Source organism: Aspergillus costaricaensis (assembly GCF_003184835.1).
Source record: "Aspergillus costaricaensis CBS 115574 unplaced genomic scaffold BO79scaffold_9, whole genome shotgun sequence".
In the NCBI taxonomy this organism is placed as follows: Eukaryota; Fungi; Ascomycota; class Eurotiomycetes; order Eurotiales; family Aspergillaceae; genus Aspergillus; species Aspergillus costaricensis.
In genome coordinates, this window is record NW_020291809.1 from 912,126 (window position 1) to 938,062 (window position 25,937).

Below are 25,937 nucleotides of genomic sequence, written 5' to 3' on the forward strand. Positions count from 1 at the left end.
AACCATTCAACCTCGTGACGGTTCATTTCGTTGTCGCCGGTCGACTTCTCGTGTTCCTGTCAAATCAGCTCAGACGACTTGCTGGCCTTGTCCTTTATTCTTTCCAACAACACCATCTATCTAATACTTTTTTTGGTTGCGTGTCAAGGACTGGATCCTGTCAAGCAAAGCCTCGTTGTTATACATTTGCACAGCCAACCAACCCAACCCAACACAAGGCTAGCTAGAAGTGAATCGACTCTGGTAGTCCCTTCCATCTCGGCCTTTTTATAACGACGACTCACTTCCCGCCATTGACACGATTATTTTAAACCATTACGCCTTCATTCTGCTGCATATAATCTAATTCTTAGTATAACCTGGTCAATCTCTCTCAACATGTCTGCTGTTCAGCTCAAGTTCTCGCTGCGCACCTCTTCCAATGTCAAGACCGTCCACCTGGTCGGCTCCTGGGACAACTACTCTCGTCAGATCCCCCTTTCCCGGGATGATGTCAAGCCTGGCGCATGGACTGGCAAGTTCCGCTTCCAGACCTCCATGCTGAAGCTGGGTGGTCGCTACTGGTACTACGTATGTGACTCGCCCGCAGACTCGAATGGCCCGCAAGCTAACCCTGCCGCAGTACATCATGGATGGTTACCATGTCTCTCATGATCCCGCTGTTGAGTACACGGTCGAGCCCACCACCGGCCGCAAGTTGAACATCCTCGATGTTCCCGGTGGCAAGAAGTCTTCCCAGCCCGCCCCCAAGCACCACCGGGGCTCCACAGACTTCGTCAAGGGTCGTGCTCCTTCTCCGTCCAAGATCCACCACCCCAAGCCGTCCAAGCCCTATGCTTCCCGTCAAATCCGGGAGACGGACTTTGCTCCCACCATGGATGACCTCACCATGCGGTTTGCCGACTCCCGTCTGTCGGACGAGTACTCGCTCTCCAACAGCCCGCCCAGCTCGGTTGGTTCGTCCCTGTCGTCTCGCTCATCCGGCAGCACTTCCCCATCTTCCCTGTCGTCCATGAGTGACCCACCCACCCCGATCTGCCACTGCGAGCGCTACGGAATCACTCGCAAGGGCGACCGGGTCAAGCTCGACTGTGGCGGCAGCCGATGCGGCTATGTTACCGAGTCGTCTGAGGCTAGCTGCTCCGAGTCCGACAGTGATGAGGAGTACCGCCGTGCCCGCAGCGGTGTCCGTCGTCAAGGCATTGTGGTGCGCAGGTAAATCATAACAACTTGTTGGTGCTTTTACCTTGCTTTGATCATTTTTGAACACCCCTCATGGGAGTCGCTTCCCGCGTCGAAAGACCGAACACGCCGTGCATTGGATGTCCCTCCTCTTTGCATAAAAGAGGATAGTCACTCCTTTGGCAGTAACCTGCCGCGCCAATTGAAGTCGCTTAAGCGTAAATGCTACGAAAGCAATAGAAAAAAGAAAACCAAGAAAAAAAATAAAAAGGAACCGGCCATCTGGATCATGGCAATTTGCCATGAAGGAGCCAGATGCGCTACGCGGAGGAGATGGGATAGTTGAAGATATGGGAAGGAATATGGAAAAAAAGACAAAGACCACTCTATACAAGGCACTGATGGTATAGCCAGGTGGATGAAGGATGAAATGAAATGAGCGACGTCGAGGTCATGTTAGCTACGTTGTTTACAGAGGAAACGAATGATGAGTGATGACTTGCCTATCCCTAGCCTGTAGTCAACACAAAACCACTATACTGTTTCCTATAATAGCTATCCACTAGTAGTATGTAGTCATAGTGAGATGCTCGGCAGCAATAGCCGGGAGAGAACTTCACCTCGTGGAATGAAATCCGTCGGAAAGTCCAAGCTTTCCCCCGCAATCGGATATCCCGAGCACCGAGACCTACTTTAAAATCTGGGGCTGTCCTCTAGCTACATTTCTTCTCTCATACAGCAATTAAACTAACACAATCTATATATACCAACAGTAAAGACCGCCACTATGCCCCCACCCCCGCTCACCGTGCAATACAAAGAAGCCAACGGCAGTAAAATCACCACCGACATCTACCTCCCACCGGCACCAACCACAACTACTACTGAAAATGACACGCCAAAGAAATATCCCGTTTGTACGTCTAATCCCTCCACTACAATATATATCAACTTGAAGTTAGTACTAAAGAATTTCACAGTAATCAACATCCACGGCGGCGTCTTCATGCTCGGCCACTCGCGCATGGTCTCCATGCCCCAAGTCGACGACTGCCTCGCCCGGAACTGGATCGTCGTGGTACCCAACCATCGCCTCTGTCCACAGGTGAACATGCTCGAGGGGCCAATCACTGATATTCGGGACCTGTTGGCGTGGATCTACGATGGGCAATTAGATGCGTTCCTTGCCGGCGCAGGTGCAGATGCAGCGGGCTATCGGGTCGATATGGATCGGGTTATGGCGTTCGGAACGTCATCGGGAGGTACACTGGCATTGTCATTGGTAAGTTCCCTCCTTTCCTAATCCTACCATACGCACATCCAGAAATGCTAATAACCTATATCAGGGCTACTCCGTCCCCCGCCCCGTCGCCGCAATCCTCGACTTCTACGGCGCCGTGCACTTCACCCATCCCTTCTGGACCCAACCTCTCCCCGACGTCCAACGTACTCTCCCACCCCTTGACCCTGCATTCTTGCAGAAGATCTATGATGAATATCCCGTCCCTACGGATAGTTCTATCTCGCTGGAGGGCCAGACAGAGCTTTCTGGCCGTAGCAAGGCCAAGGGCCCGGATTTCTCCCGCCCGCGGGATGCCTTCGCTCTGACGCAGGTGGCTAATGGGACGGTCCTGCAGGCTTGTTATCCTGATCGGGATGTGAGGGAGATTGATCCGGTGGTGCATGTGGGCAAGGGATTTCCACCGACGTTTATTGTGCATGGGGATTGTGATACGAAGGTTAGTATTGAAGTTAGTCGGGAGCTGTGGAGGGTGTTGAGGGAGAATGGGGTCGAGTGTGGGATGGTGGAGGTGCCCGGGGAGGATCATACGTTTGCGATGGGAATGCAGGTTGGAGGGAGGACGTGGGAGTTGCAGAGGGAGGGGTTTGAGTTTTTGGAGAGGGTTATTTCACGCAGTTACTAGTGATTGGGGTTGATGGGTTTGTTGTAATTATTTATAGGGGTTCATATAGATTTTCGATAAGAGTAAGTAAGAATCGAGACCTGTTCTTTTTCAGTTAAGTCTTTTAGCCGATTTGGTATTATTTGGACAATTTCGGGGATTGTCCGAGTTTGTTGCAGCGGAGTTTAGATAGTAGTTGGATTTCTACCATTGCACAGTACTTTCTTTATCAGCTAGGCTGCAACGTATGCAATACCCTGGGATGACCGGTGTCCGCGGGATCCAGACACTCTAGGCTGATGCCAATCTTAGGCAAGCATTTTAAATCCTCTCGCTAATCGCTAGTATGGTTCTTCAGCTGGTTTCAGGATATAGATAGCAGTAAGAGCAGTCTAGTCATATTATGGTCTGAGTCTAATTCTATACACGTGGTCGTCGGCCTCGAGTAAATTGATGTGGATAGTCATATCGAGTCCTAATGAGCGTACAGTAAAAGCTTGACTGTAGACGTGGATAAATTCATCAATCCATTTGTCATGATCTTCTAACAGCTGCCTTTTCATTGGAAGTATTCCGAAATTTCCGACATTCCGAACAAGACAAACCTTGGGAATCATTGAAGAAGAAGTTTGATCACTTTCTTGACTGGGAAAGTCGAAGGGGAATTGACTGGATGGTTGCCTGACGCGTCTGACTCAGGCCTCCACCAGAGGGTGGATCTTTTGGTTAAGCCCTATTTTCCGAATCTGGTCAAGTCACGGGGATTACTATTTTGGGGCAACAAAGTCAACCAGTCAACCATCGCAACTTGTGCTCGGGCCCCAAGCAACGAACAAGATGCCCACTTTTCCCCCCTCCATCGTCCGCGGTTGACTCGCTTCTCCTCCGTCCGGGCGTCTGTCCAGCTCATCCCAGTTTCAGCCCTACGGTGCCAGGGGCCAGTCCATCCTGGCTTTGAGTGGTTCATCCAAACCGGCCACTCCGTCCCCCGTTGCTTCTCAGCCTCAGCCTTCCTCCAATCCCCTCTTCCATCTCGGACAACTAACCACCTTCATCCACGCTATGCTGGGCTAATTTCCTGGCTAAGGAATTTCCCTCAAATCACCGGCCGGGTCCCGCTGCAGCCTTACGGCTCCCAAGGTCCTCCCCGGAGAACCGCACCGACACTGAACTCGCTCCAGCGGCCCACGGCACGGAGAAGCAATTTCCAATAGCGAATCCTCTATAGCGGACCCCCAGCTGGATTTGCTTCCCCTCCTCCCCTTCTCTGCTACAGCCTCTACACGAGGTCCAGCTCACCAATAATGTCCACCTGACTGCTCTTCTGCAGTCTGCATCCTCTGACTCCCATGCCTTTCAGGGGTCCCGGGGAGCCTTTAACGGCGCCCTTCTAGTGGGTAAACGGTGCCCGGTAACCCCTCAGAAAAGCAGGGAAAGCGTCGGAATCAGCTGTCATGGATGGGCGTGGCCTAGTTCTGCACTACTCGGCCTTCAGCCCGACAAGCGTCCCCCACTGATCGACTCCGGTTTGCCCTACGAGTATTGCGAAATCCGAAATAGACCAATCTGCTATGGGTTGACGTTTGCCCGGCAGGATGGGTCCTCCTCATTTCCCTCTTTTTTCCTATTCCCTCTTTTCTTTTTCCCCTCCATTCTCTCCTCTTCCTTGATTGTCTACATTTTTGCTTTCTCGGTGGCCCTTTTCCGTCTCGCTCTCGCTTTCTCTCTCTTCCTTTCTTTTCCCCCTTTCTCCTTTCTCCCTCTTTACTCTTCCCTTGTCGCTAGTCCTATTCGTGATGGACCGAGTTCTTCCAGATTGTTCCCGAGCATAGAATTAAGGGTTCCTTTAGGTTTCTTTTATGGATGCCTTACATCGACCGTCTGCAGTCGCATTCAGCATCAAGGCGCCTTAGAATGACAAGCTCGCCAGTTCTAGATCCTTGGTATTGTCGTCACTTGGAACTTGGTTTCTATCATGGTCCTGGGTCGCCTGAATGGTCGGTGTTTTTATAATTGATTCCATCCGCGATCCACTCCCCACCTCCATCGCACTCACCACATTACGCCTCGACCCTTCAGTCATTCCTTGACCACCACCCTCAGACCTGTCTCATTACCACGCGGGACGTTTGATCTTTTCAATTTGTGTCTTTCTTCTTTCTCTTTATCTACCACCAAGTCCAATCTCATCGGTCGATTACTACTACCATCACCACCTCATCATGTGTTATCTACTGGTGGAGCGATTTTCGGTGTGCAGATGTCTTTACTTTCAGCACGCGGTAGACCCGTGTGAAGCATACGGCCAGCGTGGCCATGTGGTGCAGGAAAAAATCGTCCTGGTCGGCTACACCTGTTCCCGACACTCATTGAGATGCAACGGAAACAACGCTCGAGACCCAACCCTGCCGGATTCAGGATACTCCAGCATCAAGGGTTAAACCCATCCACTCTGGGATAGCAAGAGGCAGCAGTCGCGGGACGTCTGCCTCAACCGTCGTTCGATTTTCATTCCTGTTTGATGCATGCTCAGTTCGATTCGATTTTGGCCTGGCCGGTTCGCCAAATCTCTTGCTAGATATATGCTTTTGTTATTGTCAACGCTGTGGGGCTGCGCTCTCGTCACCGTTTTCTTTATAATGCTGTGTGTGTGCGCGTGTTCAGTCAGCCTATTCTGCATAGCGTTGCGTTGTGTTGCGTCGCAGAATCCCCAGTCACGATGAGACGAGAAACGTGCGACGATCGACTGGGTGGAGAGTTTTATCTTGTTAAACTATGGTAATAGAGGAGGATTTGATTGAGAAAAATGGGGGTCGTATCCGGGATACGCCAGTTGGGGGATACCAACATCTATCTATGCATTATCTAGCTGGCCTACCTACATTCGTTATCATTAATCATCTACTTTTCGCAGTAATATGGCTATGTACTTGTGCATGAAATATGATCTACCGATAGGAAAATTCCCCCGTTAGACGAGGGTTAAAGTTAAGCCATGCTGAATGACTTGTCCATTCGCATTACAGATCCCATGAAGAATCAAACTTGCGGTGACCAAGCGGATAACTTGATTTTCACGTATTCTACCAAGTCTCCACAGCCTATCTATTCATGTAACCATAACCCACATGTAAAGAGGAGGCTCAATAGCCCCTAAAGATACCTAGTACTAGGACTCATCACCTGTATCCACAGCGGAAAGCAACAGCACTTTCCAAGAACGGCATAAATGCTAATACCATATCATATCTCCCCTACCAGGAATTAAACGCCCTCACATGGGCTTAATTAAATTGATACTGATCATAGATAAAACATGCGTGTTAGAGACATAAAATGCAATTTAAGTCGAGGAATACTAACTGAAGAACAGCAGAGATCAGTTTCTTTTCTACATTTAGTACTATATTTATTCTGCCACTAATAATGTGCTGCGTTTATTGATATCCTCTACTTACAATGTAATATAATTGGTCATTGTGCTACTCATGTGTAGCTTTCTATATATGTGGTATGAATTGGAAGTTGAAAAGTATGCAATGCATGCATGTATTTTATGTAATTGATGGTTATTATAGGCAAGTACTACGTACTGCTACTAATATAAAGTGCATGCATGCATTCATTGACACCGTCGGTGAGGAATAGAGAAAAAAAATATCATATAGTTAACTCTTTTAGAATGATCATGGATGACTTAGTATGCTGGCATATGGGTTGTACATATTGCTTTTACTTTTATTTTTTGGTCATCATTAGTATCAATTGTTGTGCAGGGTGCTTTTCTCTCCTACTGCTTTGTTGTGTGTACAGTGTAGTTGTGTTATACTACTACTTTGAATTTAAATCGAGATCGGACGAGGAAGAGGAAGGAAGGTAAGGGAGAGAAATCTCAGACTCTAATTGGTCTTGAAAAGAGCAACTGACCAACCAACCAACCAACAATGGAATAAGAAAAAGTGTTATACTCATGCATGCTGCAAGCAGAGAGAACATAGTAGTATAGATATAGAATACAATAATACAGCACAACTACTCCGTTCCACTCCGCTCCACTCCACTCCACACAACTACATCCGATGTATTAAAATTTGACTTTTGCTTCTTGGCTTAATTCCTCTTCTTCACCATCATCAACAAAAGAAAATCTAGATCGATCCAAGAGCCCCATGGCTCAATCCCTTCGCTAGACCGACCCGGAGAATACGGAGGATATCCTCGCCCGTTGCGTCCTCTGGTAGACCGGCACGCCAGTCCCAGCCGCGTTCGGTGGAGGTAGTGGGGGAGTCAGCGTCTGCGCGAGGGACGAGAACGCCGGAGCTGCCGACGGAACCGGAGCCGGAGCGAGTGCGGGCGGATTCGATGATGTCGTTGCCGATGAGGGAGAAGGTGCTTGATGCTGTGAGGGATGAGACGGACTTCTTGAGCATGGTGCGGGGGGACGGAGGGAGGACAGAGGAGTCGGAGGTGTGGGCGCGCTTGCTGGAGTGGTATTGGATGAGCGTGGAGCGGAAGCATTCTTCGCATTGGGCGTAGACGCGCGGAGTCACGGTCTGGAGGTCCTCGATGGCGGAGAGGATGGTGAATTGTTGGGAGACGGAGAGGAGGGGAGTGGATTCTGCCGAGCGGATGGTTAGGATAGGGTCTTGGGGAAGGGTACTAAGATAGGATCTTACGGCCAATAAAGGGCAGGGCTTCGCCAAGCAATGTCAACAGTCCATCGACTTGGACGACAGCATCACGATCGGGATCGTACAGACCACCGTAGATGCTGTCCGCCGCACTGCCAATGACCGCCACCAAAGCCTGGGCCGCTGCTCGCCGTCTGGCTAGAGGCTTGAACCGAGGTCGCTGTCCTTCCTTAAGATTGATCGCCTCGTCGCGAATCTCGTAGAAGCGACGCAGAGTCGCATATCCACTGAAATAGTACTGGAGGATAGTAGCAGCCTCTTCATCCGTGTGCGCAATCGCCCCCAAGCCAAACTTGGGGTTTTTGATCAGAGCTTCAAGCTGCTCGTCCAGGTCGGGGGATTCAGGGAAGGCGCGGGACTGAACAAGACTGTATGAGATGAGCAGGTCAACGATGGACTTGACCTTGCGTCGGTCGTGTGCGCGAGCATAGCACAGAAGGGCAAGCCCATATTCCTGAGAGTTTGCGACGATATTATCACCATAGCGCTGAGCAGGTTAGCTGACGTTCATATAGTACCCGTAGATGACGACCTACCTCAGCGACCTTCCTTCCGTGTTGATCCAAATCCATTTCGCAGCACAGCTGCACCACTCTATCCACCTGGTCAACGCTGGTCAGTGGTATCTTTTCGAGCAGGTCGGCAACGCTCGTCTCCAGTTTCTCGCGATCATCCAAGCGGCTGAGGATCTCGATGGCCATCTCCCATCCCTGGCGCACACCCGTTTCGCACTCCAAGGTGGTCCTCTCAGACAAGCCAGACGCATACTCGCTAATCACATCGTTCTTGTGAACACGTCGCGTAGGTGCATCACCAGCCTGTCCATACGAAAGAACCATCAGGTCATTTTTGCTAAGGCCGGGCATAGATTTAGGACCAGCCCCAGCCTCTAGCCAGCCGCCAATAGACGCGAACTCAACAACGGCAGCCGCTACACACAGCGACCAAGTCTGAAGCAATTCTAGCACACCATCCACGTTGCCCTCAAACACGGAAGCAAGTCCGACTTCAAGGCTGCTCATCGAGTTGACGCGGAAACCAGCGTCAGCGGGCTCGGCGCTGGTTGCATGACTGAAGGCCAGGTCAAGCCGGCGAAGGTAGGCGTTCCGTATACTGCTGGGGGAGGCGTTGGGTCTGGACAATCTCGAAAACAAGTCGGCGCTGGAACCCTCCTCATCATCCTCTCCATCCCACCACACAGTCATCGCAATCGTGGCCTCAATCCAGTCCTCTGCGTGGTCCATGACTACGCTCGTATCGCCGAGGATAATGCGGTACATGGACCGAAGGTTCTGGTAGATGGCCCACGGGACTTTGCTCTCGGCCATGCGTGCGTTCTGAGCAAAAGAGAACATCGGGGCAGCAGCCGTGGGCTTCAATCCAAAGTTGACTGCCTGGAAGCGATTCTCCGCGGCTGGAGGCTCGGGAGACGCCTGTTCACTGCCTTCGGCGAACTCCTCCAAATCTGTCACGGCGGCAATCACACGTTTTCTATACGTAGCCCACTCGGGGCCTCTAATGTCCCAATCCCCGTGCTGCACGCTGGGGCATGAGTCAAGGACCTGGAGGGCCCTATTAACGCACCTCTGAATGTTCTGCAGCTGTGCGCCACGATAGCCTGACTGCGGCAATCCATCCTCCAAGGCGGACCGTGCATAGTTAAAATCAGCCGACCGCAAAAGGTCCGCAGCCTCAGAGAGATGGCCACGCAAAACAGCAGCATTAATCAATTCCCAAAAGTTTGGAGAAGCCGTAGGATTGGGATCAATCTCTTTCAATGCTTGCAGCTCATCGGTAAGAGGCATATGGTTCTCATCAAGCCAGTCAAGAAGGAGCTTGGGTATGGGCGTAGGGGTATTCGTCCGAGCGGGGGCCAGTAATAAATTGCGCGCTGGAAATCCCAGGGGGCTTAGAAGGCTGGGCTTGGGTGCCAACTGAGGAGGATGGTGGAGCCGCAGCAGCAGGGATGCCAGGAAGCTTGCTTTCGCAATGTTCGAAGCATTGTCGCCAGGACCGATGCCGGTACCTGGATTCTGTCCAGCGCTATCCTGATTTGCGATTGCCTGCCACGTGTCCACGAGTCTGTCGCAAGAGTCCGACAGAGCAACCTCAAAGTCAGTGTTGTTGTAGTCAGACTTCTTCACTTCATCGTGCATGCGGCAAACTTCATCCTCAGTATGCATGATGAACTCGCTTGGCTCTTCCACGGCAGCCACGCGCGAACGCGAAGCGAAATTGCGCACAATCGACGGCATCGCGGAGTCCTTCTTAGGCGACAGCTTGCCTTTCCGTATAGGTGACTGGTTTGCCCACTTTTCGTCAAGCTTTGGGCGTTTTGCTTGCGTGGTGGAATTTGAGTAGATCGACTTTCGTTGGCCGAGCGCGGCGGACGGCGCAGAGATAGAATCGCCAAGCTGAGAGTCCAGGAAGCTGAAACGAGACCCTGTGGCCTTTTCTGTAGTTCCCAAGTCCATAGCGTTGTCGGTCTGTTCAGCTTGCTCCTCCGGCAGATCTTCCTCTTCACCCTCCGCATCTTGGTCAGTGGCGTCATCATCCATCCGTGAATCCGCGAAGCCGTTGGAATTTCCAAAGCTAGTCGACTCGGCAAACCGGCTGCCGTTTGTAATACTGAACAGCGATTGCGATTTCGCAAAGGACTTTGTTTGAGTGGTCTTCTTGCCTCGGGGGAGGGCAAAGTCGGTGGAAGCGATGGAGGAGCCGAAGATACTATCGTTAGGGTTGATGTTCCCGGACTTGGTGAAGAGGGAGCCAGAGCTCATTTGGGAGCTGCCGAACATGCTGCTGGAGTGAGGATGGCCTTGCGGAGTGAAGGAATTGGATGCGGAGGGCGGAGCGCCTGCCGGCGTTTCTGACAGATTACTGAAGACACTGCGGGAATGGCCGGGGGTTGACGGCGGACTCGACTCAAATGAGGTTTTGAAAGACATGCTGCGACAAGCTATATCAATTGGTAAGGAGCTCAGAGGTGAAAGAGGGAAGATGAACGCGAAGAGCGAGGAAGCATAGAGCTGCACCTCAATTCGGGGCGGATAGACAGCGTAAGAGGAAGGGAATAAAGATGCGCAATCAATTTAGTGAGGTCGGGTCATCGAACAAGAGCTGAGGAATCGCCAAGCAGCCGGGCAGAGCGAGAAAGAAGCAACACGCCCGTCCGAAGCTGCTGTATTTCGGGAATCTGGGATTCTACTCTTTCGCCGGCCAACAATTAATTCTCCCGAAGTTCGAGACGCGCGCCGGGCGGTGAGAAACCAAGTCAGGTGATAACACATATATTCACGTGATTAAAATAAGTCAGATTATGTCACATGAGATAGAAGCCTGAGTCATCAACGCTACGCCCGATCGGGCCCGTCGTATCCGCTAAGTCATAAACAGCGATGATTGGCTGAGGTTATCCATGGATCAAGTGCCCGAAGGGATCAGAAAAGGAGAAAGCAGAATGGCTGTGATGCACAGCCTGATGATCGTCAAAGGGTCTCGTATCGGCATGAGCCGCAGCAATGCGCCTTGTCCGACACAAGGCTCGGATGCAAGATATAAGAACCATGGAATGGCGTCGATTCCATGAATCTGGGATTCAGTCCTCAGAGCCACCGTCTAACAGACTACTACTCTCCTGCTACACAGATGGCTACTTACGAACCTTCTCTGGTCCCCAATGACCCACCCTTGGTCGGTTCTCAGCTCTCCGACTATGAGGGATCTGTGGATGAGAAGCTTCCAAGCGAGCAAAGCGCTTCGCACGTCTATCAGATCCATAACACGCTGTTCCGAAACCATTACAATGTGTCCACCGCCCAAGGGAAGCAGCTCTACCGGGTAGAGAACTCCTCCTGCAGGCCCAAGAAGCCAGACCTTACCTTCCATGCAGGGTCCGACGAGAACGGCCCGACCGTGGCAGTCTGCAAATTCCTACATTTTTCAAGACATCTCAAGGTCGGTCTGGGCGATCCCAACGATATCAATGGTATCACATACGAGGATCTGCTGGCGCAAGACCACCGACACGCCAAGTATCGTTGGCAGATGACGATGCAGACTGCCCGGGGCCCCGAACGGCACTCATTCCTCTGCACCCGGACACACTCGGTTGGGGTTAAAGAGGACCGCAAGACGAACAGCTTGAGCAATCGCAACTTCAAACTCGTTGATGAGCAGACCGGCAAAGTCGTGGGTGTATTTACCAACGCTGTTTGGAAGAACAGGGAGACAGGCAGGCTTCTGATGTTTGTGGATTATGGGCAGGAATTCGACCTTATGGCACTAGTCACAGTGTTAGCCTTGTACGAGAAAGCCCGGCGACGCAGGGACTCTGCTGCTGCCAGTGGTAGTTAAGAGGAGAAAAGATTCTTTGACATGGTTGTTTTGCGGTTCCTTTATGCGATACGAGATACCAAATTGAATTTTCTGAATTTATTGGTTTATATTCTATCATAATATCAATAAGCACAAAGTTTTGGTGCTGAGGACCCTGTTGATGACGTAAGACGAGCTTGGCTCCAAAGAAAGATTGAAATACTTCAGCCTTGACTTTTCTGTCTTTCCCCCGCCATATTCTTCAAGATAGCGGGTCTAAGCGACGGCTTCATGTGAAAGGATTTAAACCGTGGGCCCAAAGTTCCCCGGATCTAGCATGGCCAGCAGTAGCTTCTGTACCACGTTCAATGGCACTTAGAAGACCCCATCGCAAATCGCGCCACGGCTGCTTGCAATGCAAGCGAAGGCGGGTGAAGGTACTCTCTCCTATTTCCGCAATCTCGTGGAATGCTCCCTTTGTCCCGTCTTACTTACTGATGATACCAGTGTGATGAATTACGACCCTCTTGTTCAAACTGCTCAAAACGACTGGCAACCTGCGAGTATGACTCTAGCGCATCACTGCTATGGACAAATGAAGAACCCCCTTCTCGCATACGGTCCAAGAAGTCCAGCCCAGCAGGGGTTTCTCAGTCTGAATCTCCTGCGGCTACAACCGCCAACTCCCTCAGCATCCTGGGAAGATGGGGTGATGTATTTGCCGCCTCGCAAGCAGTCCCCAGCTTGAACATCACAGACCTGGAGCTGATGATGCAATGGTGCAACTCAACGCACAAAAGTGTGTCTCGGGGCGAACACACGGACCACATCTGGCGCTTTCGCGCTTCAGAGGAAGCAATTGCGCATCCTTTCCTAATGCACGGGCTACTCGCGCTGTCCTCCCTGCATATTGCACGAACAAAGCATGATACCCAGCAGCGTCCGATTTATCTCAGCACTGCTGTTGCACATCAGGCTCAAGCACTGGCCTTATTCCGCGAGAGGCTAAGCGATATCAACTCGTCTAATGCAAGGGCTATGTTTGCATTTGCCAGTGTTGTGGTCTATTATACCTTTGGCTTACCTCACGCACCCGAGTCTAGCGATCCATGGGCAAACGTGGATGACCTACTTCAGATATTTACTCTGGCGCGTGGGGTCCAACAGATCCTGAAGCAAGCTACTTCGGTCATAAAGAATGATGAATGGAGCATAATCTTCAAGGTGGAAGACTTGAATGAGGACTACTTGAGAGACGCACAGTCAAGCTTGGAGCGGTTGCATGAGTTGAACAACGCTTGCGGGGCTCAAGATGACACCCATGATACAGCTGCTTACGAAAATGCACTTGACCGTCTGGCAGAAATGCTGGCTGAGGCGCGTACTGGTATGCCCTCCGTGTCGACTTCCTGCCGATGGGCAATCAGACAATATCCTGAATTCATGGAACTCTTGCGGGAGCGCAAACCGCTAGCTTTGGTTATTCTAGCATACCACTGCGTAGTATTCCATCATCTGAGGGATGCATGGTACATGGGTGATCGGGGAATCAGAGTGGCGCGAGCATTATGGGAAGTTCTCGACGATGAATGGAGGCCACTGATTGAGAGTCATATGCTGGAAATATTCGGGGAGACGCACCCAACTAATACGCCTGATACAGCTGGAATAGGACAGCAGGAGATTGATTTATGATCATTGCATTAATTAGTTGGACCCTTACAAGCCACGACAGCCCCATCTATACAGAGACATACTCCTCTGCTTTCCATCCCCTCTTTTCAGTCTTGATGCTCCAGCGCCCGAGAAGCCATTCTACTTCGCTTGGATGGATGGCTGCGAAAACGATCAACACGGACAACATCAGCAGTCCGTCTGGCACATCACACAATACCATCCAAGCGCAGAATGCACTCATCCGACACTTGCATAAAAAAGCGGAGCACGTCTCCTGCAACGAATTTCTTGACCATCCAGCCAACCCGGATGATTGCCAACCCCCCCCCCCCTTCACGAGGGCTATAATCCGACCCATCTCCATGTATATGCTTGCAGCGAAGAGAGTCGGCGAAGCAGCAGGTTGCTCTTTACGATGTACGAACCGATAATCCAGTGGGAGATTGAGAATGCCGACATCGCGCGGTCAATGTATCCTATTGCCTCGACTGGTTGGTCAGCTAGTGCAATTCCACGTTGAAGGGATTGACATACAGTATCCTCCGATAACGAGAGGGATTAAGGACCACTTCGGTGTTCGGAGAAGACGTAAAGTATGGATGAGAGTGTCCGGCAGAAAGAGGGCCGCGAATACAATCGCTGCAGGCATTGATGAGTTGTATTGATAAGCTATCAGCCTCTATGCGTGTCTGAAGACATCTTGTTGATTGGTAGGAAAAGACTATCACCGAATAACCTGACTGGGAAGCATGTGGTGGACGGACAGAACGACCCATTGCCTGAAATAAAACTCGCCCTTCATGGCCACTTGTATAAAAACTTTCTCTCTGAAGCTACACAATCTGCAGCCTCGTATATCTCGTACTTATTTCCCGATTGGGAAGATACTCTCATCCTACGGCGGAATCAGACCGATCATAGTATCAGAAGTTTAAGTACTCTTTTAGATTTAGATCTTTCGATAAGAGCTGGCTGATAAAAACTTCTCTTGAATAAGACTTTCATCCACAAGCACTACACTGTCTATTAAAAGATCCACTCCTCTACAATCACATCACCACACCCACCCTATACAAACTCCCCAAATCTATACTCAAGAGTAAACTACAACCGACTCTCCCTCTCCTCCCCATTAACCAGCACATACCTAAACCTCGCCCTCCCCGCCTCCATATCCCTCAACGCCTCATTAACCTCCTCCATCCTCCTCGTCTCCACCCACGGCCTGACCCCCTTCTCCGCCGCAACCTCCAACATACACCTAATATCCTCACGGCTCCCAATATTCGACCCAGTCACATTAACCCCCTTCCCAATCAACTCAAACGCCCTCATCCTGGGCAACGGCTTCTCCGGCGCGCCCACCAACACAAACGCCCCCCCGGCCTTCAACAACCTCAAATACTTCCCAAGGGGCATATCATCCCCATCCACCGTACAAAGAATCAAATCCACCGATCGACTCCACTTCTTCTCCCATCCCTTTTCCTCCCCCGTCGCAATAAACTCATCAGCCCCTAACCCCTTCACCGCATCCTCTCGCTTCCCATTACTCCGCGATATCCCAATAACCCGCTCACACCCCAACGCCTTCGCAAACATAATCCCCAAATGCCCCAGCCCGCCGATCCCCACCACCGCTACCGTCTTCCCCTTCCCACTATCCGCCCCATCACCAAGATACTTCCTCAACGGCGCAAACACCGTCGTCCCCGCACACAGCAACGGCGCCGCAACCTCACTCTCTAATCTCTCCGGAATCCGGAACGCGAATGCCGCGGGCCCGCGCCATTTCCGCGCGAATCCCCCGTACGCGATAATGTCGCTTCGCTTTCCCGTCTCCTTGTCCCAGTAACGGCTGTTATATGTGCCCGTGATGCGCGGACAGTAGTTCTCCTTCCCCGCGACGCATTCCTCGCATGAGGGCTGTAGGCACGAGTGGGTTTGGGCGCCGATGCCGACTCGGTCGCCGATGCGTAGTGGTGTCGTGTTGGGGTAGGTGGGGATGGATGAGCCGATGCGTGTCACGATGCCGATGATCTCGTGGCCCACGATGCAGGGGTAGGTCGTTGTGTTGGGACCCCAGCCTGAGCGGAGTGTGTGGAGGTCGGTGCCGCAGATGCCGCAGTGGGTTATGTTGATTTCGATGTCTGTGGGAGTGAAGGGTTTCGGGGTGTAGGGGGCGTAGGTTAGAGGTGTGGTGGGGGAGTGAGAGAGGTAGCCGTGGAAATGTTCCGGGGGTTCGGGTGGTGACATTGTGGTGTGTGGGTTGGGTTGGACTGTGTGGTGGTTGTGGTTGTAGGTGTGAAGGTGGTGGTGAGTGCGGAGAAGAAGTTGATATAAAGGAGAGAATGCGGAGAAGTGCCGAGGTCCGTTGGTTAAGTTGGGTTGGGTGGATTGGAACAGCCGAATGTGGAATGTCCGAGTTGTGGGGATTAACAACACGTGGTTGGTGGCTACTTTAGTTAGTGCCTTGGATTATTCTACTCATTATGTAGATTATGTAGACGATGTATGCTTAAAGGTAGGTTGAATTGTGTAAAAATGTAGTAAACTATAAATGTTGCTCACATATGTGGCAGGTATCATAAACTCTCCAGAGGCATCTATCTATACACCCCTCTCCTGACACCACTTCTCTACCTCCTTCGCCAACTTCTCCCGCTGATCCCGCACCATCTCCATCATCGGCTCAACCTGCTTCGCATACGCATCGTAGCCCTTCTGTCCGTCCGGTCCAAGGCCATCCCCCTTCTGAGGCGCCAGATACGTGTCGTAGACCGAAATCATCAAGTCCATCACAGCAGACAGCTGGTTGGGGAGCCACTGCAATTTGTTAGTCATTCTGCTACTGCATTTACCACCAAAGGGCTCGCATAGACATACCGTAACAATAGGGCTTCCGCCAGTAGCAGTAGGGTGTGGCGTGCGGCGAATGATGTACTCGCGGGCAAACAGCCAGTGTCGCCAGCGGAAGCTGCGCACGTGGTTGAGAGTCTTCAGGAGAAGAATTGCCGTCTCGGTATCTGCCAGCGCAAAGTTGCGCACCCCGACCTCTTCCGACTTGGAGTTGATGTGCGCGAGGAACTCGCGGTGGGGAAGCGGACGGTAGGCGCGGAATTCATGCAGCACCTTGGTGAGCGGGTTGGAGGGCATGGGGATCTGGCAAAGGTGGTCGAGCAGTGGGATCTGTGTAGGAATTTAGCTTGAGCCGTTTGTCTTAGGGCATGGGAATGGATACATACCATGCTGTCGTTTGCACCACTCTCTCCGCGGAAGAAAAGAGGCTTGTTGTCGAGTACCCCGTCGTAGACGACGCCGTTGGGGAACATGGACTGAGAAGTGATTCCGAAGATGAAGACGCGGAAGGAGAGGTAGTCCTGGGGCTTGGAGTTGGCCCACATGTCTGTAAATGTTAGCTGAGGAGTGTACTGATAAAAGTAGGAAGCATATGCATACCCTCCATGGCTGCTTCGATCTTTTCCATCGACTCTAGGATCTCGCGAAAACCGTCGTTGACTACTGAGCGGGGCCCGCCCTGCTCAACGGTGTCGACAACTTTAACAGCTCCGCTGATCAGGCCGCTCGAGTACTTGACCATGTCCACATGAGTCAGGATAAATCCTGCCTCTGAGCTCTTGGGGTCGAGGCCGTTCTCAAAGGCGCGGACCAATCTAAGGTTAGGGTAGACTAGGCCCTTGGATGGCTCGGCCAAGGTATAGTTGAAGAGAGAGTATGCAGCTGCATAGGACAAGAAGGGAGGAATGTCCAAGCTGTATCATATTAGTATACTGGTCAAGATACTATAAGTCATGTAGGGTAGACATACAGCTGAGCACAACGGTACATGGGACGAGCTACAGTCTTGGGCAGCAGGTCCCGCCCCAACCCATAGCCACTCTCAGGGTCCTTGCACCAGTTCTCCCAGCATGGCTCGAGGATATAAGCCGAAGCGAGGAACGAATAGTCCCGGAACAGAGCAGCAATCATGTACAGGTCCGGCAACCCCTCATCGGTGACCTGCTTGTCGATCTCATCCGTCAAGTCGGGCAGCTCAGCCAGGACGGCAGGGCCCAGCTCATACTTGGCAAGCAGACCTGGAGTACCATCTTCCTTGAGGACTGGCATCCGCTCAAGCAGGGACATCAGGGGTTGGAAGACATCAGGCAGCTTGGTAGGGGCAGTGAGGTAGGGGAGGAAGCCAGTGGAGGTAGTGATAGTGAAGGGGTCCACGGACCGTGGCACGGTGGAAGGGTCATCATGAATGTGAGGGAAGCGATCCACAGTGCTGTTGGGCAAGGGGACTCTAGAGGGAGACATGGTGTGGAGGTAATGTAGTATAGAAGTCTATCCGAGATGTAAGGCAAATGGATGATGATGTGATGACGATGAGAGAGTATAGGGTTGGTAGAGACCCAAAGTCAAAATAAGAAGAAGATAAGAAAAACGGGGGATTTCCCACTGGGAATGTTTGCGAGTACTGGAGGATCTGGGAAGGAGAGCTTGGGAGCCAGAATTGGGCGGGAAAGCAGGCGATTCTTATAATACTCAGAGGCCGGTATCAATTCCGGCCTCAAAGGCACCATTACGAAAGAGGCAGGAAAACTGCGTGGGGACCTCAGACTCGTTCGCGATAACGTAGCATCATGAATGATGGACCATACTACGTGATATATTGGGGTTCTGCGATGATTCCACGCAGAAACATCACCCCTTACAGGCATGTCTGGCCATCAGATGCACGCCCATCGACTCTATACAAACTCTTGGCAAATAAGGGCACGCCAGAATCACGGGGACGCGCTATTCCCGATTGAGCGGGGTATAGCAGCTGCACCCTGTGCTCGTTCCGAGGTCTAGCCGCCTGGTGGCAGCCATAAAGGTGCTGGTATATAAGTACAGGCTCCTGATAATAGAATAGGCCCTTTACTACTCTCGAAAATACTTCTAACGCAGCCACAACTGCCCCAAAGCATCTCCATCTACATCATGGACTGCTTTATACTTCACCAAATGCCAAGGCTTTATGTCACATGGCCCCCAGCATGATTGGCCAACATCCTTGGATCGCGGCCGAATAGGCTTTCCTAGTTGCATGAGGCCGGAATTGGGCCGGCCTCCGATGATAGCCGGCCTTCTTTTATGTCGGTCAGCTATCGCTCCTATCTCGGAGTCCGCCGGCACGTGTCACCGTGCCATTCTTGGCTGATAAGGAGGTTGCAACAATTCTAAATATCAGCGTGTCTGAGACTGACTTATATTTCTACTAAAGCAATACGAAACGAAGATCCGTTCATGCATATCTGTGCTTTTTTTACCGCTGCCGTATATCCTTCGCATTGCCTTCTTTCAGCAGGTGTGGCGCTGAACAGCCAATCCCTTAGCAAAGCATGTGGTCTAGAGACAGACCGAATCACTAGTATACAGAGGTGGGTATGGATATTGATCTCTAATGTACATTTTGGGTATATTCTACAAGCATACAGCCATCACATGCCAAGTGGACATCTATACCTGCTCTCTCCTTAAGAAGGGTTCATCTCTAAACACCAAGGGCACGAACATACCAGACAAAGTCTATGAATCGTAAAGAACCGCTCGGGCGTGTATCATGATGTTTGTCCTTGATTCGACTTCCCTCCACTTGGCTCGTCAACGCTGGGCGAGACCTTCTGTAGCTTCCGGTACTCTTCTTCCAACGCCCTTTGCATCTCGAACTCGGCCTGTCGTTCCCTGCGGATACGCTGTTTCTCCATGTCTAGCTCAACCGCCTTGTGCATGCCCTAGGTACGAAACAAGCATTAGTCACTGCAATTGTCCTGGCCGTGAAGCACTGGTGACATACAATTTTCTCTTGTTCTTGTGCCCAGTGCACAAAGTAGATGATCCCCGCCGTACCGAGACCAGTCGCGGCCAGTGTCAATTTGGAAGCACGAGACATCTTGCCTTTGATGCAATTTGTAAATTGCGCGACAATCAATAAGAAGCAGTAAATGAATGAACGGTTGAATGTGCGAGTGGCATCATGTCCAAATCTGCATCGGATTATCGGTGATATCAGTGATGGCGGTGTCTGGTGGCAGAACCCCGACCGCCTAAGGGGTCATTCGTGGCGTCGGGGAGATCGAACGGCGCATCACAAGCTCACGACTCCACCTCTGTATACTCCTATATTCTCCGACTCTTTCGTTCTCATAAGCGCCTTTTCTGAGAAACAATACTGCAAAGATGGTGAGGAGAATGTGTCGCTCGACTTGGGAAATTGCCATACTGACTCTTTCGGATAGTCCGCTCAGAACTCCGCAGGCATTCAGACCCTCCTCGATGTAGGTCGCATTTGATTGAACTGGGTGGGGTATAGTGGTTGACCATCTCTATTTCAGGCCGAGAGGGAGGCTCAGAAGATTGTTCAACAAGGTTAGTTTACACTGTCTTTGAAAGAATACCGGACCATTAATCAGTGCTGACGTGTCGCATTATCCAGCCAGAGAATGTATGTCATCAGACACCCGATAACCACAGCATCCCGATTAATGTTCTTGTAGACCGCACGAAGCGCATAAGGGAGGCAAAGTCCGAAGCACAGAAGGAGATTGAGGAGTACAGAAAGCAAAAGGAGGAGGAGTTCAAGAAGTTCGAGGCTGAGGTATGAATGACTATCTGTCTGCGGGGTTGAAGTTGGGAGATGCGACATTTGGACGAACGTGAGGGTTGACATTACTGTTTCTAGCACTCGAGCGGATACAAGAAGGCCGAGGAGGATGCGAACAAGGAGGCTGAGGTGAAGCTCCAGGAAATCAAGGATGCTGGCAACGAGAGGGGTGGAAAGGTTATTGAGACTCTTATCCATGCGCTGGTCGATGTGAAGCCCGAGCCGTCCGAGAAGATCGTGATCAAGGCATAGAGAGATGATGCCGGTTGTCATTGCGGCAGCATGAGGGGTTCTTGTTTGTCATTTGCTTTCAGCCTGTGAATATAGTTCTGGCCCGCTGTTTGAGCATTACATAAATTATGTTGTATCCTGTCTGAAGCTGGCAAGAGTCAACTTGAAGTTGTCTTGATTTCTCGCTGCTGGTATAAGGTTGTTGCAAGTCAACCTATAAGGCCCTTGAAGCACAACCCAGCATACTAGTGTAGCGCTTATGTACACCAATAATAGTAAACTAAAAGAGAAAAACTAGCTCGTTGATCGCATGCATGCCTTTATTGCCAGTTACAAGCTGTGGATACAGTAGACGTTGTCAGTGCCATGGTGTTGCGGCCTAAGGCATGAAGTGCCCAGTAACTGTTGCGTCATCAGGAACACCAGGCTGCCCCCAATGTATACATTTCTCTCAAGCCTCTCTTCAGCATCACACAATTAGTGAGAGGAATCATAAGATGAGATATGCCGTTGCCGTGTCCAATGGCGTAAGAAGCATCAAATTTCATTCGCTCTCTGTCCGCTATCCAGCCCTGAGGTGTCTTCATTCCTCTGCGCGTAGGCACAGCCCACAGCATCCCAGCAGCCCCGATGCTCTCGATCCGCGCCTGGAAGACCTGGGGAACGTTATCAGAGATGAGTATGCAATAATCCGGGAGAATTACAGTAAGCATGGACCAGGCAAAGACCATACTATCAGTGTCGAGCTACTGATGCTCCCTTAACAGATGCCCCAAAACACGCAGTTGTTCTCGCGCATGGCCTGCTTGGATTCGCAGAGCTGCGTCTTGCTGGACGTTATCTTCCTGGAGTTCAATATTGGCGTGGTATTAAGGAAGCTTTATCGATGCAAGGGGTTCGGGTCATCACTGCCACAGTGCCTCCCTCCGCATCCATCGAAATGCGTGCCGAAGAATTAGCGAGAGATATCGCCGCCGGTGCACCCGGAGAACATGTAAATATTATTGCGTAAGTTTCTACCCCAGAAGATATGATGTTGACTTGTCTGACCTGGAATAGTCATAGCATGGTAAGTGCAACATCTACCTGCCATTACGGGAGTCGTTGTTGACACTTCCCTTAGGGGTAAGAACCAGGAAAGTCTACCCTTCGATAGCAGATATTAATCAGTGCTCAAGCGGGCTTGACTCTCGATACATGATCACTCATTTGAAGCCGACTGATTTCAAAGTAAAATCGTTGACCACGATTGCGACTCCCCATAGAGGTATGTGATGTCTCAAGATTCGCAGAACATTTACTTAACATTTCTAGGCTCTGCTGTTGCAGACTTCGCCCTCAAGCAGATTGGCGGTTAGTATGCACGTCGGTTCTATAAATACTATCTAACATGGTCTTAGATGACCGCCTTGCCCAGCTGTACTATGCTCTAGACCGGCTAAAGGTAGAAACGGGCGCGTTCGCCCAACTAACCCGTGACTATATGACAAACACCTTCAACCCCGCAACGCCAGACATTGAAGATGTCCGGTAGGTCCCCACTGGCCGAAGATGGTGCCGTCATCAGTATGGCTGAGCTATGCAGATACTTTTCGTACGGGGCGGCAATGCAGCCAAGTTTCTGGTCCGTCTTCCGTCTATCCCACCGTCTTCTGGAACAAATAGAAGGGTACAATGATGGACTTGTCAGCGTTGCCAGCAGCAAGTGGGGAGCATACAAGGGCACCCTGGAGGGCGTCAGCCACTTGGACTTGATCAACTGGAGCAATCGACTCAAGTGGCTGGCCGGAGAAATTACAGGCAACAGACAAAGGTTCGCCAATAGACTTCTGAACCCAAATCATTGGACATGCGAGCGCCCCTGCTGACATTGGCTGTTTTGTGTATCGTATAGGTTCAACGCCATTGCATTCTACCTTGATATTGCAGGTAAGGCGCGAAATTGTCTCGGCAGCGCATCGGTTGATAACCATGGCTAATGAATCTAGACATGCTCGCTAAGGAAGGACTCTGACGACCCACCCCACTGCAGTCAAATTGGAAATCTTGGTGCCTAGAAGTGTACTTGTAATTTGGAAGTATAGATCACTTGGCGATACCCAATTAATTGATACCATCAGTTCTTTTGATATCCATTGCCATGGCTCTGCTAGCGTCCGTGACGTGGCGGTGCAACGGGAGGGGATAACCCATACCATAGAGTTCTGTTCGGGGTGGCTGAGCAGAACCCCGGCTGTGACGCGAATCGGAGGCCAGCAAAAACCAGCCCTGCGAGAGGATCGCCATTCAGTCTGGCTCTCTCTTCCCCCGTCAGACACTGTCAGACTGAAAGGGCCCAGAATGGGTCGCACCCACCGTATGATTAAAAAAATCCGGTCAATGAACTCCACCGATTGCTCGCTCAGATCAATCAGCAGTCAAGACTCCAGGATAGTATTCATTCATTAAGAAAGGTCTATTGGTTTTTTGTTCGAGAGGGAAAAGTTCCGAACGCGCCGAGACCGTACAGTTCTCGGGTTGCCCCACGCCTTGCGCTTTTACGTCCCCTGGATTCAAACGTCATTTTCCCAGCTTGTAATAATCTAGTCAGAAAGTCACTGCCGAACTCCCGTCTTCGCTTTTCTTCTCCCAGCTTTCCACATCCGCCGTGCACTTGTTTCTGTTTCCTTTGTTTACTTGGAGTTCCATATCCGCTCTCAGTAGATACTCTCCCTCCTATTCCCCCCAGTGCATCGTCGTCTACTCCAGCACAGACTGACTGGTTCGGTCCCTGACATCGAGCCTGTGCACACTTGCCGGCCCGCTTCAACCGCCACACGGTTCACCAACTTGTGGTCGTCATGTCTGTAATCATCCATCTGGACCGGCCTCATAAGCATTTCACCAATCTCGACTATCTCACGGGAAAGGTGGTCCTACAATTACACTCTGAAGCTGCAATCGGAGGCATTCAAGTAAAATTAGAAGGCGAAAGTCGGACGCGCCTGGCAGGTCCGAAATATCCACATAATGAGCAGTCGGATAAGAAACGTACCGAAATCGAGGTTCACAAGGTGCGAATCCTGAGCCATTCCCCTCCAATTTCCTCTTCCTCTTCCGAGGCGCGAAATAAAATGCTATGATAGACTTCAATGCAAGCGATACTGATTTTAGCTGATGTAGATCCTATACAAAGTCGAAACGGTTTTCCCCACTGCCGCAGTATTCAATGCAGAGACTCCAGACAGAGCTTATACATTCGCAAGAGGGACGTACGAGTATCCCTTCAAATTCAAGGTCAGTATACTGTGCATGGTAATACCCGTGACATACAGAACTTATAGTGGCTGTGCAGTTCCCCTTCAACAATTCTTGCAGCATACACAATAGCATGCTTACGAACCTGAACATCACGGGTCTGAGGGTCGAAATGGCCAGGGACACCGCTCGCCATGTGAAGAAGACGCTCCCTCCATCTCTCAGTGGCTTCCCAGGCATGGCCGACATCAAGTACTATGTGAAAGCGACGGTTATTCGTCCCCAGTTCTACAAGGAGAATCTCAGGGCGGTATGTTGGTTTAATGCGCGATCGCTGCGAGAAGAGGATAATCTGCAGCATTCCAATGCTGATAATTGGCTTCTAGATCACCAACCTAAACTTCCTTCCCATCGAGCCTCCGAGGACAGGAAAACCGAACGAAGAAACTTATGCAAGACGACAACACCAATTTACGGATGCCCCGAATGTGTCCAAGAAAAGAAGCCTTTTCCAGAAGATGTCGAGCAGTTCGCTCCGGGACACTGCAGGCGGTTCCCCTCGCGTATCCGCTGACCTGCGGCTACCCAACCCAACAATTCTGACCTGCAATGAGCCTATACCGATGCGTGTCCTCGTCAAGAAACTGTCGGAGTCTTATGAGACTATTTTCCTGCAGATGATCCAGGTCGAGCTGATTTCTTATACCAACATCGTCGCCCATGACTTACGGCGCACCGAAAGCGGCACTTGGGTCATTCTCAGTCAGAGTAATATGGCTGTGCCTCTCGGCAGAGGCGGAGACCCAGCCGATACGGAGTGGACAATTGATTCTAGTTTATGGAGTGGTATACCTCTACCCAGTACGGTAGCACCGTCATTCGAGACCTGCAATGTCTCGCGGACGTATGAGCTCGAAGTTCGAGTGGGCCTGACCCATGGAAGTATTGGGAACATGAAGGTAAGTCGTCAGCTGCACAATTCTAGACACTCTGCTCATAACCAATAGCCCCAACTTATCGTTCTTCCGCTACGGATGCCCGTGAAAGTTTACTCCGGCATCGCTCCTCCAAAAGCACTTCTGGATGCCATGGCGGCCAACGGTCAGGCCAGGCCAGTGGCTAGCCCTACAAGTCCCACCGGTTCGATGGATAGCACACGTCCTCGAATGCCGCCTCGGCCTGCCAGACCTCCTGTGCCTGCCAATCCTGAGGACGGCTACGACGATGCACCTCCCAGTTACGAAGATGCCATGGCTGAAACTCTTAGTCCTGTGGATGGCCCCCGTCGAGAGTATAACCCACCAGATGCCTCTTCCGAAAGATCTGTTGAACCTGGAGCTGATCCGCGATCTCCAGTTGGAAAGGAACCTGAGGCGTCCACACCGTACGGCAACCAGGAGGCGATGTCCTCGTCGGAGACACTCGATATGCTGCCCGAAAGCCCACCAGAGTCCCGCTCTGGTTCACCCCCAAACTCTCCCGTTGCGCGTCAACAAAGCGTGCTCAAAATCCACAAGGCTCCCCTTCTGCTGGAGGAGGATAGCCCTCCCGAATATCAGACGATTGCAGCTGGAAAGCCGCAAGCATCCCATAGCCAGGTTAACCGTGTGCCGTCCCAGCCAGGAAGCAGGCCCATGAACCTGGGCGTTCCCAACCGGAAGCCAGTTCCCCGGAGTCCAAGTAGGCAAACCTGAAGTTTGCATGATAACGAGCTTCTATGTTGCAGCCGGTTGCATCTAATAAATTAGCACTGGGCTATTGAACCAATCTCAGTACAATATCAAAACATCCGTGTCGTTGCACGCATCCTTCCGGAGTTAACAGGAAACCTCGATGAAAGTTCCATGGATATTACTTTGCTCTTCGATACCACCTGATGCATTTTCAGTTACTATACAGGCGACTTGAATCATTCTAATCACTCACATTGTCATTCTATTCAATGAAATAATTTAATATGAGCAATATAATGGAACTGTCATGTAAAGCAAGCTATAGTGTGGCCGTAGTGAATTTGATTGATGCCTTAGGTGTAATGACCGAACA

General features: G+C 51.1%; 11 protein-coding genes across 11 annotated transcripts; 6 read left to right on the top strand and 5 right to left on the bottom strand.

Annotated features, from left to right (window-relative positions):
* Nucleotides 1-173: 173 nt before the first annotated feature.
* On the top strand, nt 174-1,246 carry esdC (GTP-binding protein EsdC). Its single transcript, XM_025689797.1, has 2 exons — nt 174-570; nt 623-1,246. The coding sequence occupies exons 1-2, from the start codon at nt 379-381 to the stop codon at nt 1,217-1,219; spliced, it is 789 nt and encodes a 262-aa protein (XP_025541812.1). The 5' UTR covers nt 174-378; the 3' UTR covers nt 1,220-1,246.
* A 716-nt stretch (nt 1,247-1,962) lies between these two features.
* BO79DRAFT_236603 (uncharacterized protein) lies at nt 1,963-3,107 on the top strand (the record flags this gene model as incomplete). The annotated part of the gene is made up of 3 exons (XM_025684602.1): nt 1,963-2,099; nt 2,163-2,464; nt 2,529-3,107. The coding sequence occupies exons 1-3, from the start codon at nt 1,970-1,972 to the stop codon at nt 3,105-3,107; spliced, it is 1,011 nt and encodes a 336-aa protein (XP_025541813.1). The 5' UTR covers nt 1,963-1,969.
* Nucleotides 3,108-5,346: 2,239 nt separating this feature from the next.
* On the bottom strand, nt 5,347-6,137 carry BO79DRAFT_82727 (uncharacterized protein). Its single transcript, XM_025689798.1, has one exon. It carries the CDS (start codon nt 5,764-5,766, stop codon nt 5,524-5,526), a length of 243 nt encoding a protein of 80 aa, XP_025541814.1. The 5' UTR covers nt 5,767-6,137; the 3' UTR covers nt 5,347-5,523.
* Nucleotides 6,138-7,121: 984 nt separating this feature from the next.
* On the bottom strand, nt 7,122-10,816 carry BO79DRAFT_286377 (putative nuclear pore complex subunit Nup85). The gene is made up of 3 exons (XM_025688464.1): nt 8,314-10,816; nt 7,763-8,264; nt 7,122-7,704 (listed from the first exon to the last, which is right to left on the bottom strand). The coding sequence occupies exons 1-3, from the start codon at nt 10,723-10,725 to the stop codon at nt 7,235-7,237; spliced, it is 3,384 nt and encodes a 1,127-aa protein (XP_025541815.1). The 5' UTR covers nt 10,726-10,816; the 3' UTR covers nt 7,122-7,234.
* A 425-nt stretch (nt 10,817-11,241) lies between these two features.
* Nucleotides 11,242-13,898, top strand: BO79DRAFT_191864 (uncharacterized protein). The gene is made up of 3 exons (XM_025680858.1): nt 11,242-12,125; nt 12,246-12,280; nt 12,602-13,898. The coding sequence occupies exons 1-3, from the start codon at nt 11,363-11,365 to the stop codon at nt 13,787-13,789; spliced, it is 1,986 nt and encodes a 661-aa protein (XP_025541816.1). The 5' UTR covers nt 11,242-11,362; the 3' UTR covers nt 13,790-13,898.
* Nucleotides 13,899-14,709: 811 nt separating this feature from the next.
* BO79DRAFT_82749 (NAD(P)-dependent alcohol dehydrogenase) lies at nt 14,710-16,084 on the bottom strand. Its single transcript, XM_025689799.1, has one exon. It carries the CDS (start codon nt 16,025-16,027, stop codon nt 14,876-14,878), a length of 1,152 nt encoding a protein of 383 aa, XP_025541817.1. The 5' UTR covers nt 16,028-16,084; the 3' UTR covers nt 14,710-14,875.
* A 200-nt stretch (nt 16,085-16,284) lies between these two features.
* BO79DRAFT_208265 (indoleamine 2,3-dioxygenase family protein) lies at nt 16,285-18,265 on the bottom strand. Its single transcript, XM_025682351.1, has 5 exons — nt 17,601-18,265; nt 17,231-17,544; nt 17,017-17,177; nt 16,658-16,960; nt 16,285-16,597 (listed from the first exon to the last, which is right to left on the bottom strand). Exons 1-5 carry the CDS (start codon nt 18,089-18,091, stop codon nt 16,382-16,384), a joined length of 1,485 nt encoding a protein of 494 aa, XP_025541818.1. The 5' UTR covers nt 18,092-18,265; the 3' UTR covers nt 16,285-16,381.
* A 1,025-nt stretch (nt 18,266-19,290) lies between these two features.
* BO79DRAFT_286382 (protein PET117) lies at nt 19,291-19,766 on the bottom strand. Its single transcript, XM_025688465.1, has 2 exons — nt 19,617-19,766; nt 19,291-19,554 (listed from the first exon to the last, which is right to left on the bottom strand). The coding sequence occupies exons 1-2, from the start codon at nt 19,710-19,712 to the stop codon at nt 19,381-19,383; spliced, it is 270 nt and encodes an 89-aa protein (XP_025541819.1). The 5' UTR covers nt 19,713-19,766; the 3' UTR covers nt 19,291-19,380.
* A 152-nt stretch (nt 19,767-19,918) lies between these two features.
* Nucleotides 19,919-20,793, top strand: BO79DRAFT_208267 (uncharacterized protein). Its single transcript, XM_025682352.1, has 6 exons — nt 19,919-20,002; nt 20,059-20,097; nt 20,155-20,188; nt 20,256-20,264; nt 20,317-20,417; nt 20,502-20,793. Exons 1-6 carry the CDS (start codon nt 20,000-20,002, stop codon nt 20,673-20,675), a joined length of 360 nt encoding a protein of 119 aa, XP_025541820.1. The 5' UTR covers nt 19,919-19,999; the 3' UTR covers nt 20,676-20,793.
* Nucleotides 20,794-21,104: 311 nt separating this feature from the next.
* Nucleotides 21,105-22,668, top strand: BO79DRAFT_244332 (triglyceride lipase; the record flags this gene model as incomplete). Its single annotated transcript, XM_025685357.1, has 9 exons — nt 21,105-21,359; nt 21,422-21,662; nt 21,714-21,723; nt 21,756-21,921; nt 21,969-22,007; nt 22,055-22,184; nt 22,240-22,467; nt 22,549-22,583; nt 22,643-22,668. Exons 1-9 carry the CDS (start codon nt 21,152-21,154, stop codon nt 22,666-22,668), a joined length of 1,083 nt encoding a protein of 360 aa, XP_025541821.1. The 5' UTR covers nt 21,105-21,151.
* Nucleotides 22,669-23,259: 591 nt separating this feature from the next.
* BO79DRAFT_244333 (arrestin (or S-antigen), N-terminal domain protein) lies at nt 23,260-25,853 on the top strand. Its single transcript, XM_025685358.1, has 5 exons — nt 23,260-23,707; nt 23,817-23,930; nt 23,989-24,201; nt 24,278-24,850; nt 24,899-25,853. Exons 1-5 carry the CDS (start codon nt 23,495-23,497, stop codon nt 25,583-25,585), a joined length of 1,800 nt encoding a protein of 599 aa, XP_025541822.1. The 5' UTR covers nt 23,260-23,494; the 3' UTR covers nt 25,586-25,853.
* Nucleotides 25,854-25,937: the final 84 nt, after the last annotated feature.

Bases quoted from the DNA above. Each gene is read 5' to 3' on its own strand.
- BO79DRAFT_191864 (XM_025680858.1), top strand. From the start codon at position 11,363: ATGAATCTGGGATTCAGTCCTCAGAGCCACCGTCTAACAGACTACTAC. The intron at 12,126-12,245 runs GTAGTTAAGAGG...AATATCAATAAG, and splicing joins GGACTCTGCTGCTGCCAGTG to CACAAAGTTTTGGTGCTGAG. The intron at 12,281-12,601 runs GTAAGACGAGCT...TGATGATACCAG, and splicing joins CTGAGGACCCTGTTGATGAC to TGTGATGAATTACGACCCTC.
- BO79DRAFT_286382 (XM_025688465.1), bottom strand. From the start codon at position 19,712: ATGTCTCGTGCTTCCAAATTGACACTGGCCGCGACTGGTCTCGGTACG. The intron at 19,555-19,616 runs GTATGTCACCAG...TTTCGTACCTAG, and splicing joins CACAAGAACAAGAGAAAATT to GGCATGCACAAGGCGGTTGA.
- esdC (XM_025689797.1), top strand. From the start codon at position 379: ATGTCTGCTGTTCAGCTCAAGTTCTCGCTGCGCACCTCTTCCAATGTC. The intron at 571-622 runs GTATGTGACTCG...ACCCTGCCGCAG, and splicing joins GTGGTCGCTACTGGTACTAC to TACATCATGGATGGTTACCA.
- BO79DRAFT_82727 (XM_025689798.1), bottom strand. From the start codon at position 5,766: ATGCAGAATAGGCTGACTGAACACGCGCACACACACAGCATTATAAAG.
- BO79DRAFT_208267 (XM_025682352.1), top strand. The intron at 20,098-20,154 runs GTAGGTCGCATT...TCTCTATTTCAG, and splicing joins GCATTCAGACCCTCCTCGAT to GCCGAGAGGGAGGCTCAGAA. The intron at 20,418-20,501 runs GTATGAATGACT...TACTGTTTCTAG, and splicing joins TCAAGAAGTTCGAGGCTGAG to CACTCGAGCGGATACAAGAA.
- BO79DRAFT_286377 (XM_025688464.1), bottom strand. From the start codon at position 10,725: ATGTCTTTCAAAACCTCATTTGAGTCGAGTCCGCCGTCAACCCCCGGC. The intron at 8,265-8,313 runs GTAGGTCGTCAT...TAACCTGCTCAG, and splicing joins ACGGAAGGAAGGTCGCTGAG to CGCTATGGTGATAATATCGT. The intron at 7,705-7,762 runs GTAAGATCCTAT...TCCGCTCGGCAG, and splicing joins AGCCCTGCCCTTTATTGGCC to AATCCACTCCCCTCCTCTCC.
- BO79DRAFT_82749 (XM_025689799.1), bottom strand. From the start codon at position 16,027: ATGTCACCACCCGAACCCCCGGAACATTTCCACGGCTACCTCTCTCAC.
- BO79DRAFT_208265 (XM_025682351.1), bottom strand. From the start codon at position 18,091: ATGTCTCCCTCTAGAGTCCCCTTGCCCAACAGCACTGTGGATCGCTTC. The intron at 16,961-17,016 runs GTATGTATCCAT...ATTCCTACACAG, and splicing joins GTGGTGCAAACGACAGCATG to ATCCCACTGCTCGACCACCT. The intron at 16,598-16,657 runs GTATGTCTATGC...AACAAATTGCAG, and splicing joins GCGGAAGCCCTATTGTTACG to TGGCTCCCCAACCAGCTGTC.
- BO79DRAFT_244333 (XM_025685358.1), top strand. From the start codon at position 23,495: ATGTCTGTAATCATCCATCTGGACCGGCCTCATAAGCATTTCACCAAT. The intron at 24,202-24,277 runs GTATGTTGGTTT...ATTGGCTTCTAG, and splicing joins ACAAGGAGAATCTCAGGGCG to ATCACCAACCTAAACTTCCT. The intron at 24,851-24,898 runs GTAAGTCGTCAG...CATAACCAATAG, and splicing joins GAAGTATTGGGAACATGAAG to CCCCAACTTATCGTTCTTCC.